Source organism: Tursiops truncatus, chromosome 12, assembly GCF_011762595.2.
Source record: "Tursiops truncatus isolate mTurTru1 chromosome 12, mTurTru1.mat.Y, whole genome shotgun sequence".
NCBI classification, from domain to species: Eukaryota; Metazoa; Chordata; class Mammalia; order Artiodactyla; family Delphinidae; genus Tursiops; species Tursiops truncatus.
In genome coordinates this window covers 74389557-74405759 of record NC_047045.1, presented here as the reverse complement: position 1 = coordinate 74405759, position 16203 = coordinate 74389557, and the positions used below count along the sequence as shown (strand labels likewise).

General features: G+C 40.3%; 1 protein-coding gene across 18 annotated transcripts in view; it reads right to left on the bottom strand.

Annotated features, from left to right (window-relative positions):
* Positions 1-16203, bottom strand: part of PLEKHG1 (pleckstrin homology and RhoGEF domain containing G1) — a 223045-nt gene that overhangs the window by 38475 nt on the left and 168367 nt on the right. For all 18 annotated transcript variants that reach the window (XM_073789725.1, XM_073789724.1, XM_019951566.3 and 15 more), the window contains one exon: positions 7809-7878. In XM_073789725.1, the coding sequence (XP_073645826.1) occupies positions 7809-7878 (70 nt within the window). The remainder of the gene's footprint in view (positions 1-7808; positions 7879-16203) is intronic.

The window sequence follows — 16203 nt, the reverse complement described above, 5'->3', positions numbered from 1 at the left end:
CTTACTGAGCATCCGCTGTTTAGCTGAATCTGAGGGCAAATAGGAAGAGGAAGACAGTAGGGTTTCTGCCCCCAGATGCTCATGGTCCTCTGGGGGATTTGCAGTGTGAGAGAGAAATATAGGTAGAAAATTTAAATATCACGTGGTCAGAACATGTTGGAGGCATGTGCAGGGCACAAGAGAGCCGCTGCACACTTTCAAGCCCTGTGTGTGCAGTTCTCTCTGCCCACTGTCTTTCCCACATTTTTCATCGGGTAGCTACCAGGTGCCACTTGACATTGAACTGAGGCTTTATTTCCTCTAAGGGGACTTTCTGAGTCCTTGGGCCGAGCCCACTGCTCCTACTTGGGACCTCACAACACCCAGTACCAGCCCATCTTGCAGCGTTTGCCGAACGATAATGACATTTTCTGCATGTCTGTCTGTCTCCCACTCTACGCTGTGTTCCTGCAACAGGGGGCCCTACTGTGTTCATCTGGCACATAATGTCTGTTGAACTACTGAATCCCCATCTCTCCTATGAAGCTGAAATTTTTTTCAGAGCAGGATACAAGTCTACTCACCTGTATGTGTCCAGCGTGGCAGCAATGCCTCAAATGCTTAAATATTTGGCTAACTAATGGGGGCTTCTTGCCTTTTGCTATGATCATATTCCAGGTTTCCTCATCAACAAATTCTAGACATAATATCATTTCACTTATACAAAAAAAAAAAAAAAGGTCATGAAGAACCTAGGGGCAGGACAGGAATAAAGACGCAGAGCTGGGACGAAGTGAGAGAGTGGCATGGACATATATACACTACCAAACGTAAAATAGATAGCTAGTGGGAAGCAGCCGCATAGCACAGGGAGATCAGCCTGGTGCTTTGTGACCACCTAGAGGGGTGGGATAGGGGGGGTGGGAAGGAGATACAAGAGGGAGGGGATATGGGGATATATGTATACATATAGCTGATTCACTTCGTTATACAGCAGAAACTAACACACCATTGTAAAGCAATTATACTCCAATAAAGATGTTTAGGAAAAAAAAGTATATATCTTTAATAGGAGGGCTTTTAAAAAGAAGCATCACTGCAATGCTATTATCATATTTACATAATTCCACGGGAAGGACTGAGAGGTTGGGATTAGCAGATGCAAACTATTACATATAGGATAGATAAAGAAAAGGTCCTGCTGTATAGCACAGGGAACTAAATATTCAATATCTTGTGTTAAACCATAATGGAAAAGAATATGAAAAGAACAGATATATGTATAACTGAGTCACTTTGCTGTACAGCAGAAATTAAACACAACATTACAAATCAACTATACTTCAATAAAATGTAAAATAAATAAATAACTCCATACTCTCATGAGGGTTTGTCATCAGTATTCCTATTTTCTTTTTTTAAATTATAGTTTGCTGTTTGCTTTGGAATCCAAATAACACCCACACACAGCAACTTGATATTGTTGATATCTCTTAAGTTCCTTCTAATCTATAAATTCCCCCTCTTATTTTCCCCTTGCAATTAAGTTGAAGAAAAACCAGATGGTTTGCCCTGCAGAGTCTCCCACAGTCTCAGTTTGCTGATCACATCCCTATGGCTTCCTTTACTGTGTCCCCTGTCCTCCTCTTTGTGGTTTAGGAGAGGTTTGATCAGACTTAGGTTTCATAATTTGGCCCGAGTACATCATAGGTTAGACTACACTTAAATCGGGAGGCATATGATGTCTGGTTCTCTCTTTCTGTGATGTTAATAACCATTGGTGGGCTTCCCTGATGGTGCAGTGGTTAAGAGTCTGCCTGCCAATGCAGGGGACACGGGTTCGAGCCCTTGTCCGGGAGGATCCCACACGCTGCAGAGCAGCTAAGCCCGGGCGCCACAACTACTGAGCCTGCGCTTTAGAGCCCACGAGTCACAACTACTGAGCCCACGCACCTAGAGCCCATACTCTGCAATGAGAAGCCACCACAATGAGAAGCCCGCGTGCCACAACGAAGAGTAGCCCCTGCTCGCCGCAACTAGAGAAAGCCTGCATGCAGCAACGAAGACCCAATGCAGCCAAAAATAAATAAATAAAATAAATTTATTTAAAAAAATAACCATTGGTAATTATTGCTTAGATCTGTTAATTCATGAGGGGTTACAACATGGTGATATTTCTAGTCTACTATTCTGTCTTCATTTATTAGCCAAAATCTTTCCAAAAAAGGAACTGCCTTAGACTGGTTACCCTGCAGTTTGTGGTTTGTATGGGAAAGGCAGGATAAATGCTTGATTCTTTTCCTTGATTTTCAAAATAATGCCTCGGTTCTCTAACATCCTGCAAAGGGCTTGGGTTTTTTTTTTTTTTATATCACTGTGATTTCATGAATATAAACATATTTCACGATTTTCAGTTGTTTTCAGTTAGTTATCTTTACTGATGCTCAAATGATCCCATCTTTGCCCAGTAGGAGCCTCTTCTTGAGTATTCGTGACCTACAGCCTCCAGCTGCTTCCTTGTTTTCTGATGTGACAAGATGTTCCAGACTATCTTGTATATTTACTTCCCTACACTCATTCTTCGCAGAGCCCTGATTCCTTTAGGTAGGAAGTAGTATGTGGAAACCACAATCTGAGTTTTAGGGATGCTCTTGCTACTAGGTTAATTAGTATTCCTAGGCCTTTTCAGTGGACAAAGCTAGGAATATGGTGTTTTTGTAAAGCTAAAATACATACTTAGTTCATACTAATTCTTGTAATTCAGATTCAGGACTACAGTGTTTTTAATTAGCCTCATTCTTACTCTGTTTTCTTTCTCTTGCCAATTCCAGTTCTCAGTGACACAAATGTAAATATTCATTTGCTTTATCCCACAATATACACAATAATTCCAGAATAACAATACCAACACCATTATATATGATATCATTACTGAAAACAGTTAGGGATGCATTTGTTGTATTTTGTCCATAGCATATTTTTCAATTGATTGGAATTTCCTCTGTGTGGTCATGCCACAAACTGGATATGCAATTAGACTCATTGTTTCATTTTGCTTTCAATTAAAAAAAATTTTTTTTAATTTATTTTTAATTTAATTTTTTTAACATCTTTATTGGAGTATAATTGCTTTACAATGGTGTGTTAGTTTCTGCTTTATAACAAAGTGAGTCAGTTATACATATACATATGTTCCCATATCTCTTCCCTCTTGTGACTCCCTCCCTCCCTCCCTATCCCACCCCTCTAGGTGGTCACAAAATACCCAGCTGATCTCCCTGTGCTTTGAAGACTGTTTTAAACTTTAACTTTGGTTTATAACTATGTAAAATAGATATATGGTTTCAAAGTCAACTCTCCAAGGAAATGTACATTTAAAGATGTCTGGCTTCTAATCTTTCCCATTCTAGACTATTCCCTCCCTTCCCCATCAGGAACCAATTTTTAATCTTACAGTTTATCCTTAAAAATTTTTTTTAAACATACGCATTTACATATAGGTATAACCTCCCCTATTTCTGAATAAATAAAAACAAGCTATGCCCGTGATTCTCAAACTTGAGTATTAGAATTACCTCAAGGGCTTATTAAAACACAGATTACTGGGTTGCACGCCTAGAGTTTCTGCTTTAGTAGGTTTGGGTGGGGCCCGAGAATCTGCTTTCTAACAAGCTCCTGTATGATGCTGCTGCTGCTGGCCCAGAGACCACACTCTGAGAACAGCAGTGCTATACTCCCCACCCCATCCCCTTTCTAGTAGTATACAGAGATATTCTTGACTTGCTTTTACTGCTTTGTACTATTCTATTACGTGGATATACCATAGTTTATTCAACCAGTTTTTTGTTTTGTGGACATTTGGGTTCCTTCCATATATTACATAGTTCTATACATATATTTATATATGCACATGTACCTATACTTATATAAAATATTTATTTCTATATACCGTATAGATTTATAAATTGTAATAATCAGTACTACAAAGCATAGCATCACCTTTGTTGAGTTTCTGTCACTATATCTTTGGAATAGATTTCTGGAAGTAGGATTGCTAGAATAAAGGGTGAATTCACATGTAATTTGGCTAGATATAGCCAAATTCTCCTCTGCAGGGTCTATTTTGTTTTCCCACAATTACAGGAGTGTCTGATTCCCCACGGCCTTGCCAACCTAGTAGGCTGCCAACATTTTAAGCATAGTATTTAAAAAAAAATCTAAATTAATTGCCAAATTCAAAAAGTTAGAAGATAAAAATATCTTGATTTCTGGCTTCTCTTGAAAAAGTATTAGACCCACTGGTCCTGGGCCTACAGTTTCAGGTAACATTTCTGTCACTGAGACAGGAGTACCTCGATGGCTCTGGCGTCCACCTGGGCCCATTCATGCACCGTGTTCACCTGTTCAGCTCCTGAAGGCACTGGAGTGTCCCGCCCGGCTCCAGAGATAAGAAGGGCAAAGTGATTTGCCCAAGGTCTTCTAGGAAATGAACACCAGGCTAGAGCCTTTCCCTGGGTTTGCTCACAGGCTTTCAGCTTCTTGCTCCTTTCCTGCCTCCTGCTGCCCTCAGCCTGGGATTGAACAATTATCAGGCTGATTTCCTCAAATTTAAGGACTCTTAGGATCATATGGAATACCAAACTTAAACACCATGGCCTCAATGAAAACATATTTAAATTACATCATCTATTTGACCTACACACACCTACCCTGATAAAGCCTCAAGGCTTCTGCACAGCTGAATTTCTGTGCATTTTGTGACATCATGGCTCTATTCCTACCTTAGACAGTTTTGATTTAAATCACTGACATGTTCTTAATACAGAAGCAAATGCATATTGGATCTTAGATTTATAAGCTCTGTGGACAATTCAAATAATGGCTTTACACAAAAGTCAATAACTCCTAGTTAGTTAATTCCCTAAACACCTATTTCTTAGGATATATGCACACAAGTCCTTTTCAGAAGTATTTAGGGAGAAAGAAGGCAATGACACACAAGAAATGATACAAAAATAGATATTTTCTTCTGGTTATTCAACTCTTTCAAGTTGCAATTAGAGACGATGTCAAAATGAGACATTTAATTATGAAAGAACCAAAACACGATAGTCACGGCTGGCCAATCGAACACACAGGGGATCTGAATGTTTATTGAATGAATAACCAGAGTATAGAAAACACACACACACACTCACTCATTGATTCCTGGGTACTATTCACAGGACACCATGAGAAAGGCTGACTATGTACATAGCATAGGGGTAAGGTGACACTGACTTGAACGCACTCCAATCACACCAATATCTGATACCAGCACTTTCTTGAGGATCATTTCAGCAAGTGGTGGTGGTGCCTGGCACTGAAGAGAGAAAGGCTCCAGTGGGGAGGGGGCCGCGCATCAGGGGAGAGGAAGAGGATAAGGGGAGGCTGGGTCTCTGAAGACGAACTTCGTCTCCCTCCTAAATTCCTCCCAGGGTCAGCCTGGCTGACAGTCATGATAAGGGATGGAAATGAGGGTGGAGGTGAAGGCAGGAGACCAAGGAAACCTGTTCCAGGTGTTTCCAGAGTCCTAAGAGCGGAGAAACACTGAGCTGGGAGAGAGCTCCGTCTGCCTGGTAAGGACTTTTCCCATCCCTCGCGAGAATGGCTTCAACAACAACAGCTCCTGTTGCTCTTCTATGGGCAGCAGCAGGTAAGAAGTCCTGTATTCTCCTCCTGCTGTCGCCTCTCCATACCACAAAAGCAAGGTCAGAGATGACTCTCTGTGGAAGCCCCAGTGACTCAGATAAAAGCAGATGGCAGCCGCCAGCTTTACCTCTTTCATTAACGGCCTCTCAATTAAAGCGATTTTCCATTCCTCCCCAGAGGGGAGCAGCTGGCTGTGTGTCAGAAGTGTAACATCTTCCAAATTTCAGGGTGCTGAGTAAGAAGCAGGCTGTGCCAGGCCCCACACTCCCTCGCGATTCCCGGCTCGCACACCAGAGCGTGGAGCGCTATAATCAGTCTTCTAATTAAACTTGGCAATATCACAATGAGAAATCAGATTTGGGAGCTGGCAACCTGGCACATCAACAAACTTTTATGTGAATAATTAGGCCAGAGCTAAGCGTACGCCGGACCAGCTTTAATCAACATGTGATTACAGTTACCAGTAAAAGCCCCAATGTTTCTAAAAGCTTCTATGTTGTTTATGTGCCATGGTGATTGTAACACAGCTTCTTTGACATACTCAGCGTATCTTTTTTTTTTTTTTTTTTAGCGGTACGCGGGCCTCTCACTGTTGCGGCCTCTCTCGCTGCGGAGCACAGGCTCCGGACGCGCAAGCTCAGCGGCCATGGCTCATGGGCCCAGCCGCTCCGCGGCAGGTGGGATCTTCCCGGACCGGGGCACGAACCCGCGTCCGCTGCATCGGCAGGCGGACTCTCAACCACTACGCCACCAGGGAAGCCCCTCAGCGTATCTTTTTACCCATTTCTTCCTCTTTCGTTTTCCTTCTCTCTTCCAAATTCCCACCCTGCAGGAGAATTCACTCTAACACAGGCCGCTTGTGAAAAGAATTGTGTAAGCGTGTGGGCACAAACACTCGCACCCACAAAGTCAGGAGTGTTTTATACACAAGCCCATCCACTGCCTTTAAGGAACCACACTTGAGTAGAACCTAGAGTGTTATGTTTGGATTCAAAACCATTGGATCATCAGAAATGACCCTGCGGAACCACCTCAGAGCCCAGTCAGGCTGGGAGGACATCTCCAAGTTCACACTGGACTCCAGGATTCTAAATGAGGTGCTAACTCTGGGCTACCCCAAAGCACAGTCATGAACTTTGCTTCAACCTTTGTACATTTGAAACCACAACTGCAAAAATCCCATGAAGTTCTACTGCAAAAACAATTTCTGCTAGAGGTTTTCTAAACAAAAGCTGTTGAATTTTTAAGAGGAACGTAAGATTCTATATACAGTAGGTAGTATGTCGGGAAAGTAATGTTGTCAAGCAGGGGTCCCCAATCCCTGGGCTGCCGGGCAGTACCAGTCCGCGGCCTGTTAGGAACCCGGCCGCACAGCAGGAGGCGAGCGGCGGGAGAACGAGTGAAGCTTCAGCTGCCGCTGCCCATCGCTCCCCATTGCTCGCATCACTGCCTGAGACATCCCCCCTCCAAACGCCGCAGAAAAACTGTCTTCCATGAAACGGGTTCCTGGTGCCAAAAAGGTTGGGGACCGCTATTGTAAAGGATTCCCTTGTAAGTTTCAGAATTCTCTCTCTTATCTGGGTACAGAATATAAACTGTCGTTTAAGATTTAAAATTCAAATCCTTTCCTTGTGTTTTTCTAAACCATCAGTGCAACTTAAGAAAAATGTAGGAAAATTAGAGTGCATTTTTAAGATGCAGGAGACTAATTCTGCTCTCTTTATCCCCCTAATGACTAGGCTACTGCGATAAATATATAAATACTATTTCTATTCTAACAGATTTTTGTAACTGGTCTAGTGGTATTGTGTATGTACTTATTTTTCTAACATTTCTCTAATCTGGACTCTCCTCTTCCCAAGCTTAAAGTTTTTCCTAGGAAAGATATGTAACATCATTTAGCTACTATACAAGTTCTAGGACAACTACTAAGTTATTAGCATTTCCTAACTTACTGGGAACTGTGTTTTGTATTTTTTTTTCCCTAGCTAGTGGGGAGAAAAAAACCCCTCAGAGTGAGAGAGATTAGTGGTGAACCTCAGCCAATCTGGAACACAATGGTCATTTTAACCTTAAAATGAAAACAATGTGTGCTCTGTCTCTGTCTTGGTTGGCTCAGAGAGATGAACCCTGCTTACCTTGGACACAAAGCATTCTGCTATGGCCACAGGATCATTTTCACAGTTTTCCAAGTCTTGCAGAAGTTCACTAATAAAAAAATAAAAGCCAGAATGTATTAGGTTGTGGTCTGAGAGTTGAGGACATTTAAAATAACTTAGAAGTTTAAACATTTATATGGCATTTACAAGGAATCGTATTTAATTGGATAACTGAGGACCTCTTGTCATTATATCCAAGGCTTAGATAAGGGACTTGCCCAAGGTCGTGGTGGAACAGGGGTGTAAACACAGGTTTGACCTGTAACTCTCCCACCCAGAGATAAGCCCTACCTAACGGTTTCAGTCTTCTAGAAGTTTGTCAACATCTGTATGCATGCTCACACATACTCACTCATTCATCCAATAGCTTTCCAGGTACCAGATACTGTGCAAAGCACTAAGAACAAACACAGCAGTGAGCCAAGTGAGATATGGTTCCTGGTCTCTTGGAGCTTGGAATCCACCGCAAGAGTCAGACCTTCAGTGAAAAGTCACACTGACAAATATAACACTATACATGGGGATACTGCTCTAAAGGAAAGATATGCCAGGGGAGGAAACCTCTTTCTTCAGATGAAAATCTATATTATTTTTAATGATTCATTATTTTAAGTAACTAACTGCATAATATTTCACCGTGTGGATGTAGCGTCGTTAATTTAACTGATCTCCCATGGCTGGATGCAATTCTAGAAATGGGATTGCTGGGTCATCGGGCATTCTCAGTTTAAATGTTAACACGTTTCCAAATTGCACTCCATATAACTTGGACTGATATGTACTTTGATATGTTAAATGTTTATTTTAATTAGCTGTGTATTACATATTTAATAAAAGGTTAAACAGTTCTACAGGAATTATGATAAAAATAGTTCTACACTTTCTTGCTTTTTGTTTCCCATTCTCGACTGCCACTCCCCAGAAACACTTCCAACTCCTGGCTGTTTCTGTTGTATGTACCCCTGTTTCCAAACATGCTGGTAATGCATTTTCATTCTTTTTGTTTTAGATATTTACTCCGTAATTTCCCCAGCTTCCTTTCCTCCCATCTTCTCAACAAGCTCTGTTATGAAATTTAATTAGATTAAAAGTCAGAGTTTACACTTTTTTAATATTTATTTTATTTATTTGGTTGCACTGGGTCTCGGTTGCAGTAGGCATGCTCCTTAGTTGAGGCCAGTGGGCTCCTTGGTTGTGGCATGTGAACTCCTGGTTGCGGCATGCATGGGGGATCTAGTTCCCTGACCAGGGATCGAACGTGGGCCCCCCGCATTGGGAGCGCGGAGTCTTAACCACTGTGCAACCAGGGAAGTCCCCAGAGTTTACACTTTAAAGACTATGTAAATGTTATTCTCAGCTCAGCCTTGGAGCGTACCATAACTACATTTCCTTTCTTGTACAACCATGTTGTACACACAAATATGTCACTGGAAAAGGGAGGAGTATTTTAATAGCCTTTTAGGTGAGTGTGTATATCTTTCTTTGATAAGACACTGCAACTCAACAAATGGTAGTTTCTTAGAGGTTTATTGGAGTCTGAAACCATTATATACTATATCCTGTTACATTAAAGTCCATTGATGCATCTATCTTGTCCTCTGAAAGGAACTTTACCAGTGCATGATTTCAGAATAGTCCCGATTTCAAACATTCTTTCCTAATATTCCTATAAAAACATACCATCTGTAAGATTATTTTTGTTTTGTTTAAATATAGTTCTGATATTGGTATCAATATCTTTTATAGAAAGATGGGTGTGATTAAATTAAAGACAGTTGAAATCTAATGATTAGAATCTAAATACTGGATGAAGAGAAAAGATCAAAGAAAAAGAAGAGCCAAGGAAGCAACATATCTGGGCCAGTGTTTTCCGTCACTGGAGGATGGGGTGCCCTGGATATAGGTTTTGTATCCAGGTCTTTCAATATAAATCCTCTTTCTGAGCACAGAAGAATTTTGAGCAGAATCCGTCACGTTACTTCTCAAGGCTTAATAGAAATACTCCTTGACAATATTTAACTCCCTGTGTTCTCTATGTTACACTCATCAAGCTACCCTTTCAGCTTTAATTTCATCTCCAGATTGAATCTCCTGGTAGGAGGGAGTGTCTCAGGGGACCCACCCAGGCTCTAGTACGGCTCACCTATAAGTGAACGGCCCTCATTGCTCAACAACCCGAGCTGGGAGGAAGCCCAGATGCCTTCCAGTCCTACCCCTTAATTTTAAGGTGAGAAAACCATGACTCATAAAAGGGAGGTGGCTCACCTTAGGTCATACAGCTACTAATTAATGGCATAGCTGGGGTTAGTATCAGGGCTTTTGAATCCCAGTCCCACACTCTATGACAAACACATCTATTGAAAGATTTGTTTCCTGATTGACTCAAGAAAGCTGAGGGCTAGACTCTGCCTCACAGTGTCTTCAACCTCGTACCGCCTACCTGGAAGGCCTTGTGTGAATCATCTGGTCCGCTTTCCTTTACAACCCTTTTCTAAAATAATAGAAACAGCGAGGAGGAAGTAGTTGGATTTCTTTCAAGCTCTGTCATCAGAGCAATCATCCTGATACAGTTGGCCAACCACCCTGTTTGTTCTCCAATCAACATAGTAATTACTGAAAGCCTTGTGTGTCAGGCACTGCTATAGGCACTGAGGTGATGGGGTAAAGAACATGGACAAAGGCTCTGTCCTGTGGTGCTTATGTTCTGATCAGGAGCGATAAGTGTTAATAACTGAAGAAATAAACAACACAATATCAAACAAAAGACAACAAATGTTGGCAAGGATGTGAGGAATTGGAACTCTTGTACACTGTTGATAGGAATGCAAAATGGTGCAGCCACTATGGAAAGCAGTATGGAGGTTCTCCAAAAAATTAAAAGTAGAACTACCATATGATCCAGCAATCCAACTATGGGGTATTTATCTACAAAAATTGAAATCAAAATCTTGAAGAGCTATCAGCACTACCATGTTCATTGCAGAAGTATTCACAATAGCTAAAACGTGGATATAACCTAAATGTCCATGAATGGATAAAGATGAATAAATAAAGAAAATGTGGTATGTATATATATATATATATATATATATATATATATATATATACAATGAAATATTATTTAGCCTTAAAAAAGAAGAAATTCTGTGACAACATGGAAGAACCCTGACATTATGCTAAGTGAAATAATCCAGTCACAGAAGGACAAATGGTACATGATTCCACTTATGTGAGAAATCTAAAATAGTCACACTCATAGAATCAGACAGTAGAATGGTGGTTAGCAGGGGTTGGGGGTAAGAGTAAATGAAGGAGTTGCTAATTAACAGGCATAAAGTTTCAGCTAAACAGGTTGAACCTGCTGTACCACATTGTAGCTAAGTTAACAATAACGTGTTGAACACTTAAAAATTTAAGAGGGTAGATCTCATGTTAAGTGCTCTTATTATAATAACATAAAATTTAAAAAAAAGAAACTAAATGAGATTTCGTTCTTTTACCAATAGAAACTTACACACCATAGTACAATATTGCTTAATGAGAATGTTTATGTGAAAAAACAGTAAAGTATTGGTTTTACTGAAAAACAAGAGAAACCCAACAGAATAAGATATTGTACTGTGTTAGGAAGGAAATAGAGGACAATGTGGTAGAGAGCAACTGAGGCTGGGTGGTGGTGGAGGAGCATTGAGGCAGTCATGGAATGTTCTCTGAGGAGGTGATATCTGAGTTTGGGGAAGGTTGGAAGAGAAAGTCATTTAAGAAATTGATAGTGAGTCTAAGGACAGAATGAACATGGTGTGTTCTTATGTGAGGTGTAGAAAGGAAGCCATTGGCTGGTGTTTGGTGAACAACGGGGAGTGTGGGAGATACGGAAGACGACTAAACATAAAATAATACATCATGTACTATGGGAACTCAGATGGGGCCACGAATGTGGGAGATCAGGGACTCCATAAAGACCAGAAACAGACTGTCATTCTAGAGTTACAGCCTAACGCGGCGGGGACTAGGCTTCTCATTGCATCACTGTAACTAATGAACAACTTTACAAGTACAGTAGCAGGAAGGAGTGACTCACAGATTGTGTTTTGTACTCAAAGCTAAAATTAGAATCATTCTACCTTCAGGCCTGGGGTATTTTCCCTTTTCCCAGAGCAACTGTTCCAAATATCTCCTCCTTTTTGAGTAGGATTATGAAAAAGAAAATAAGATTTCTTACTTGATTTCAAGTCCCTTGTCTGGATGGGCAGTTAGAGGAAACACAGTTCTCTTTTACAGAACATATTCCAGGTAAGACTCTCTCTGACCACTGATGTGGACTTGAAGTCAGGAATTGTAATACGACCTTGAAGATTCTATTGCCTTACACTGAGCCAGATTCAGGAAAAGGGCCTCTCCCCTTCCAGTGTGCAACAGACTCTAGGCACCACTTCCTCTTCCCACCCACCCAACCAGGTCAGCTGGCATTTGAACTTGCTTGCATCCAGAGGCACACATGCATGAGGGAATAGAAAATGGGGTGAGGTTAATAGTACCAAATGCTCCATTAATTTCACTGATACATTAGCACTGGTCTTGAAAAGTCTACAAGAAGAAAGCCTGCAGGTAAAAATATATTTCTACCATTGTGCAGTAGTTGAAGACATTTTGGTGGTGTGAAAAGGCATTAAAAGAAATGATAACTGCCCCCACCTTTCCCTGCCTTATTGTTGTATGCGTCCCATGATTTGCTCTCTAAATTACATTTCAAAGGAGAAAAAAAGCATGGCCCAAATAATGTTTTTCTCTTAAGACATAAGTTACTTGCTCTGTGGCTTTTACTAGCCCCTCAGACAAAATTAATTGCTTGTTCCTCAGCGTTCTCAAAGCATTTTGTTCGTTCCCTGATTAGATGACTTGTTGCCTCTGCTACACAATGATGTCATTCATCCTTATACTACCAGACTTAGCCCAGGGTTTTAAACACAGTAGTGACTCAACATAGGTATACTGAATAAAGAGAAAGGGTTGAAGGAAAAAGTAAAATTTTACTCTCATCTTTTGAGGAAGGAAGAGAGCTTACGATTTTAACTTGCTAAAAAATAATTTAAAAATAGAACTCCAGTATAGAGGAATGGTCTCTGCTTCCTCACTCTTCATCATTAAAGAAAGATTCAAATTACTGTTTAGGTAACTCTTCTGTATTCCAAGAGAGGGATGCTGTGTAAAAACAATTGACATCTCTTCTTTCATATGCAGTTAAAAAAAAAAAAAAGTTTTGGGAGTTTAGGGGCAAGTTAAAATGGGGAAAGTGGTTTCTTGGACAAAGCTTGTTTCCTGACCGTTTGGGAATTTCTTCCAGACACCAAACCAGAGTCTTAAATTTCCAGGCTGTTAAAGGGATTATGAGAGAAAGATTTGGCTATAAAAAGGAAAGCAAAAATGAAATCTCAACTGTATTCCAAAACAGTTCACGTTGGAAGATTTTGTGAAATAACAATTTGAATCTAGTAATATGCCAAAACCGAACAAAGACAGTACAAGGGGGACTTCTCTGGTGGTGCAGTGGTTAAGAATCCGCCTGCCAATGCAGGGAACACGGGTTCAAGCCCTGGTCCGGGAAGATCCCACATGCCGTGGAGCAACTAAGTCCATGCGCCACAACTACTGAGTCTGTGCTCTAGAGCCCACGAGCCACAACTACTGAGCCCGTATGCCACAGCTACTGAAGCCCGTATGCCTAGAGCCCATGCTCCGCAACAAGAGAAGCCACCGCAATGAGAAGCCTGTGCACCGCAACGAAGAGGAGCCCCCGCTCACCGCAACTAGAGGAAGCCTGCATGCAGCAACGAAGACCCAACGCAGCCAAAAATAAATAAATAAATAAATTTAATTAAAAAAACAGATAACATTGAAATAAGAAAAGTATCTTAAAAAAAGACAGTACAAGGAAAGAAATTATACACTACTGTCATTTATGAACATACATTAAAAAGTTCTTAAAAAAATACAAATCTAACTCATTATGCATAAATGCATGAAACATTATGGCCAGGTAGGGTTTATTCTAGTAGTGTATATATGATTCAAATCAGAAGGCCTATTAATATAATTTGCCACATTATGAATAGGAGAAAAATCATATGCTAATTTTATTACAGGATGATTATGTATTCAATAAAATTCAATTTTCATTCACACTAAAATCTTAGCAAAATAGAAAGAAGTATCTATCTAAGTCTTGGAACAAACATCATACTTAATGGTAAACAGTTAAAGCATTCCTGCTAATGTCAGAAAAAAGATAAGAATGCTAAAATCTAATCAACATTGTATGGAAAGACTTACCCAAAGCAGTAAGACAAGAAAAAAACATTAGGGGTAGAAGAACTGTAAAGGAAGACAAAAAATTCTCCTTATTTTCAGACACTACTGTCTACACAGAAAATCCAAAAGGATCTATAAACCATTATTAGAACTGATGGGACAGTTTAGAAAGTTAGTTGGATATAGTATCAACATATAAAAATTAAAAGCATTCCTACATGACAATAATGGCTAATTTAAAAATAGAAGAATTACTCTAGTCAAAAATAACATAAAAAAGAATAAATTTTTAAAAGTCACATGTATGAATGTGATGGAGAAACTATAAAACATTATTATAGGGCATTTTAGAAAAGTTTGATTGATGAGATATTTTTACAGATAGGATGACAATATTGCAAAGATGTCGATTCTGCCAAAATTAATCTAAAAATTAAATTGAATTCCAATAAAAGTCCCAACAGAGTTTTTCATGGAACTTGACAAACTAATGCAAAAAAAAAAAAAAAAAAAAAAATCGGGGCTTCCCTGGTGGCGCAGTGGTTGAGAGTCCGCCTGCCAATGCAGAGGACACGGGTTCGTGCCCTGGTCCGGGAAGATCCCACATGCCGCGGAGCGGCTGGGCCCGTGAGCCATGGCCACTGAGGCTGCGCGTCTGGAGCCTGTGCTCTGCAACAGGAGAGGCCACAACAGTGAGAGGCCCGCGTACCGCAAAAACAAAAAAACAAAACAAAACAAAAAAAATCACTTGGCAGTGCAAAGAGTTAAGAAATGCTAAGCCATTGTTGAAGAAGAGCAATGTGGATTTAATAATTAAGACAATGGGGTATGGAGTAAAGATGGACAAAGAGACCAACAAAACAAAACACAGAGCCCAGAAACAGGACCATACATACACATAAACTTCACCTAGGAGGAATGTGGAACTACAAATCGGCATAGAAAGGATGTACTTTTCAGCCTACGGTGGTGGGACCATCAGCTAGCCATATGAAAATAAGGATTTGGATTTCCTACCACAAACCATACTTGCATCAATTTTAGTTAGATTAAGGACATAAGTGAAAAGCAAAATTTTAAGACTTTCAGGAAAAATATAGAGTATATTTATGAACTGAGAGTAGGAGGTAATTTTTTAAACAAACACAAAATCCACATACTATAAATATTATATTTACTTAGAGTAGTCAAACTTATGAATTTTACAACTTATTTTCAAAGAAACCATAATTAAAGTTAAAAGACAAGTCTCATACTAAGGGAGGATTACACCTCACAAAATCCACAATGATCTCCAGGGAGAATTCATCAAGAACTCCTATACAACGCTAAGAAAAAGAAACATCCTGGGACTTCCCTGGTGGCGCAGTGATTAAGACTCCTCACTCCCAATGCAGGGGGCCTGGGTTCTGTCCCTAGTCAGGGAACTAGATCCCACATGCGTGCCGCAACTAGGGGTTCATATGCCACAACTAAGGAGCCCACCTGCCGCAACTAAGTGCAACCAAATAAATAAATAGGTATAGGTACTTAAAAAAAGAAAAGAAAAAGAAACATCCTTACAGAAAAATGATCAATGGGTATAAATCAGAAATTCACAGAAGGAATCAAAGTGGCCAAAAAAACAAGAAAAGAGGCTTAGTCTTAACTGCAATTGGCAAAATGCAAGGTAATGTACCCCCCAATGGAATATTATATCACAGTTAAAATAAGCAAAGTAGAGCTATAAATCTCAAAAGCAACGTTGAGTGAAAAAAACTTCTAAAAGGTTGACACGATTTGTGCCATGTTTGAAATAAGTTAAAGCATGCTATGTATTTTATTTTTAAAAATTTTTATTTGTTTATTTTTGGCTGTGCTGGGTCTTCATTGCCGTGTGTGGGCTTTCTCTAGTTGCAGCGAGCGGGGGCTACTCTTTCTTGCGGTGCGTGGGCTTCTCGTTGTGGTGGCTTCTCTTGTTGCGGAACACGGGCTCTAGGTGCACGGGCTTCAGTAGTTGTGGCACGTGGGCTCAGTAGTTGTGGCTCACAGGCTCTAGAGCGCAGGCTCAGTAGTTGTGGCACAT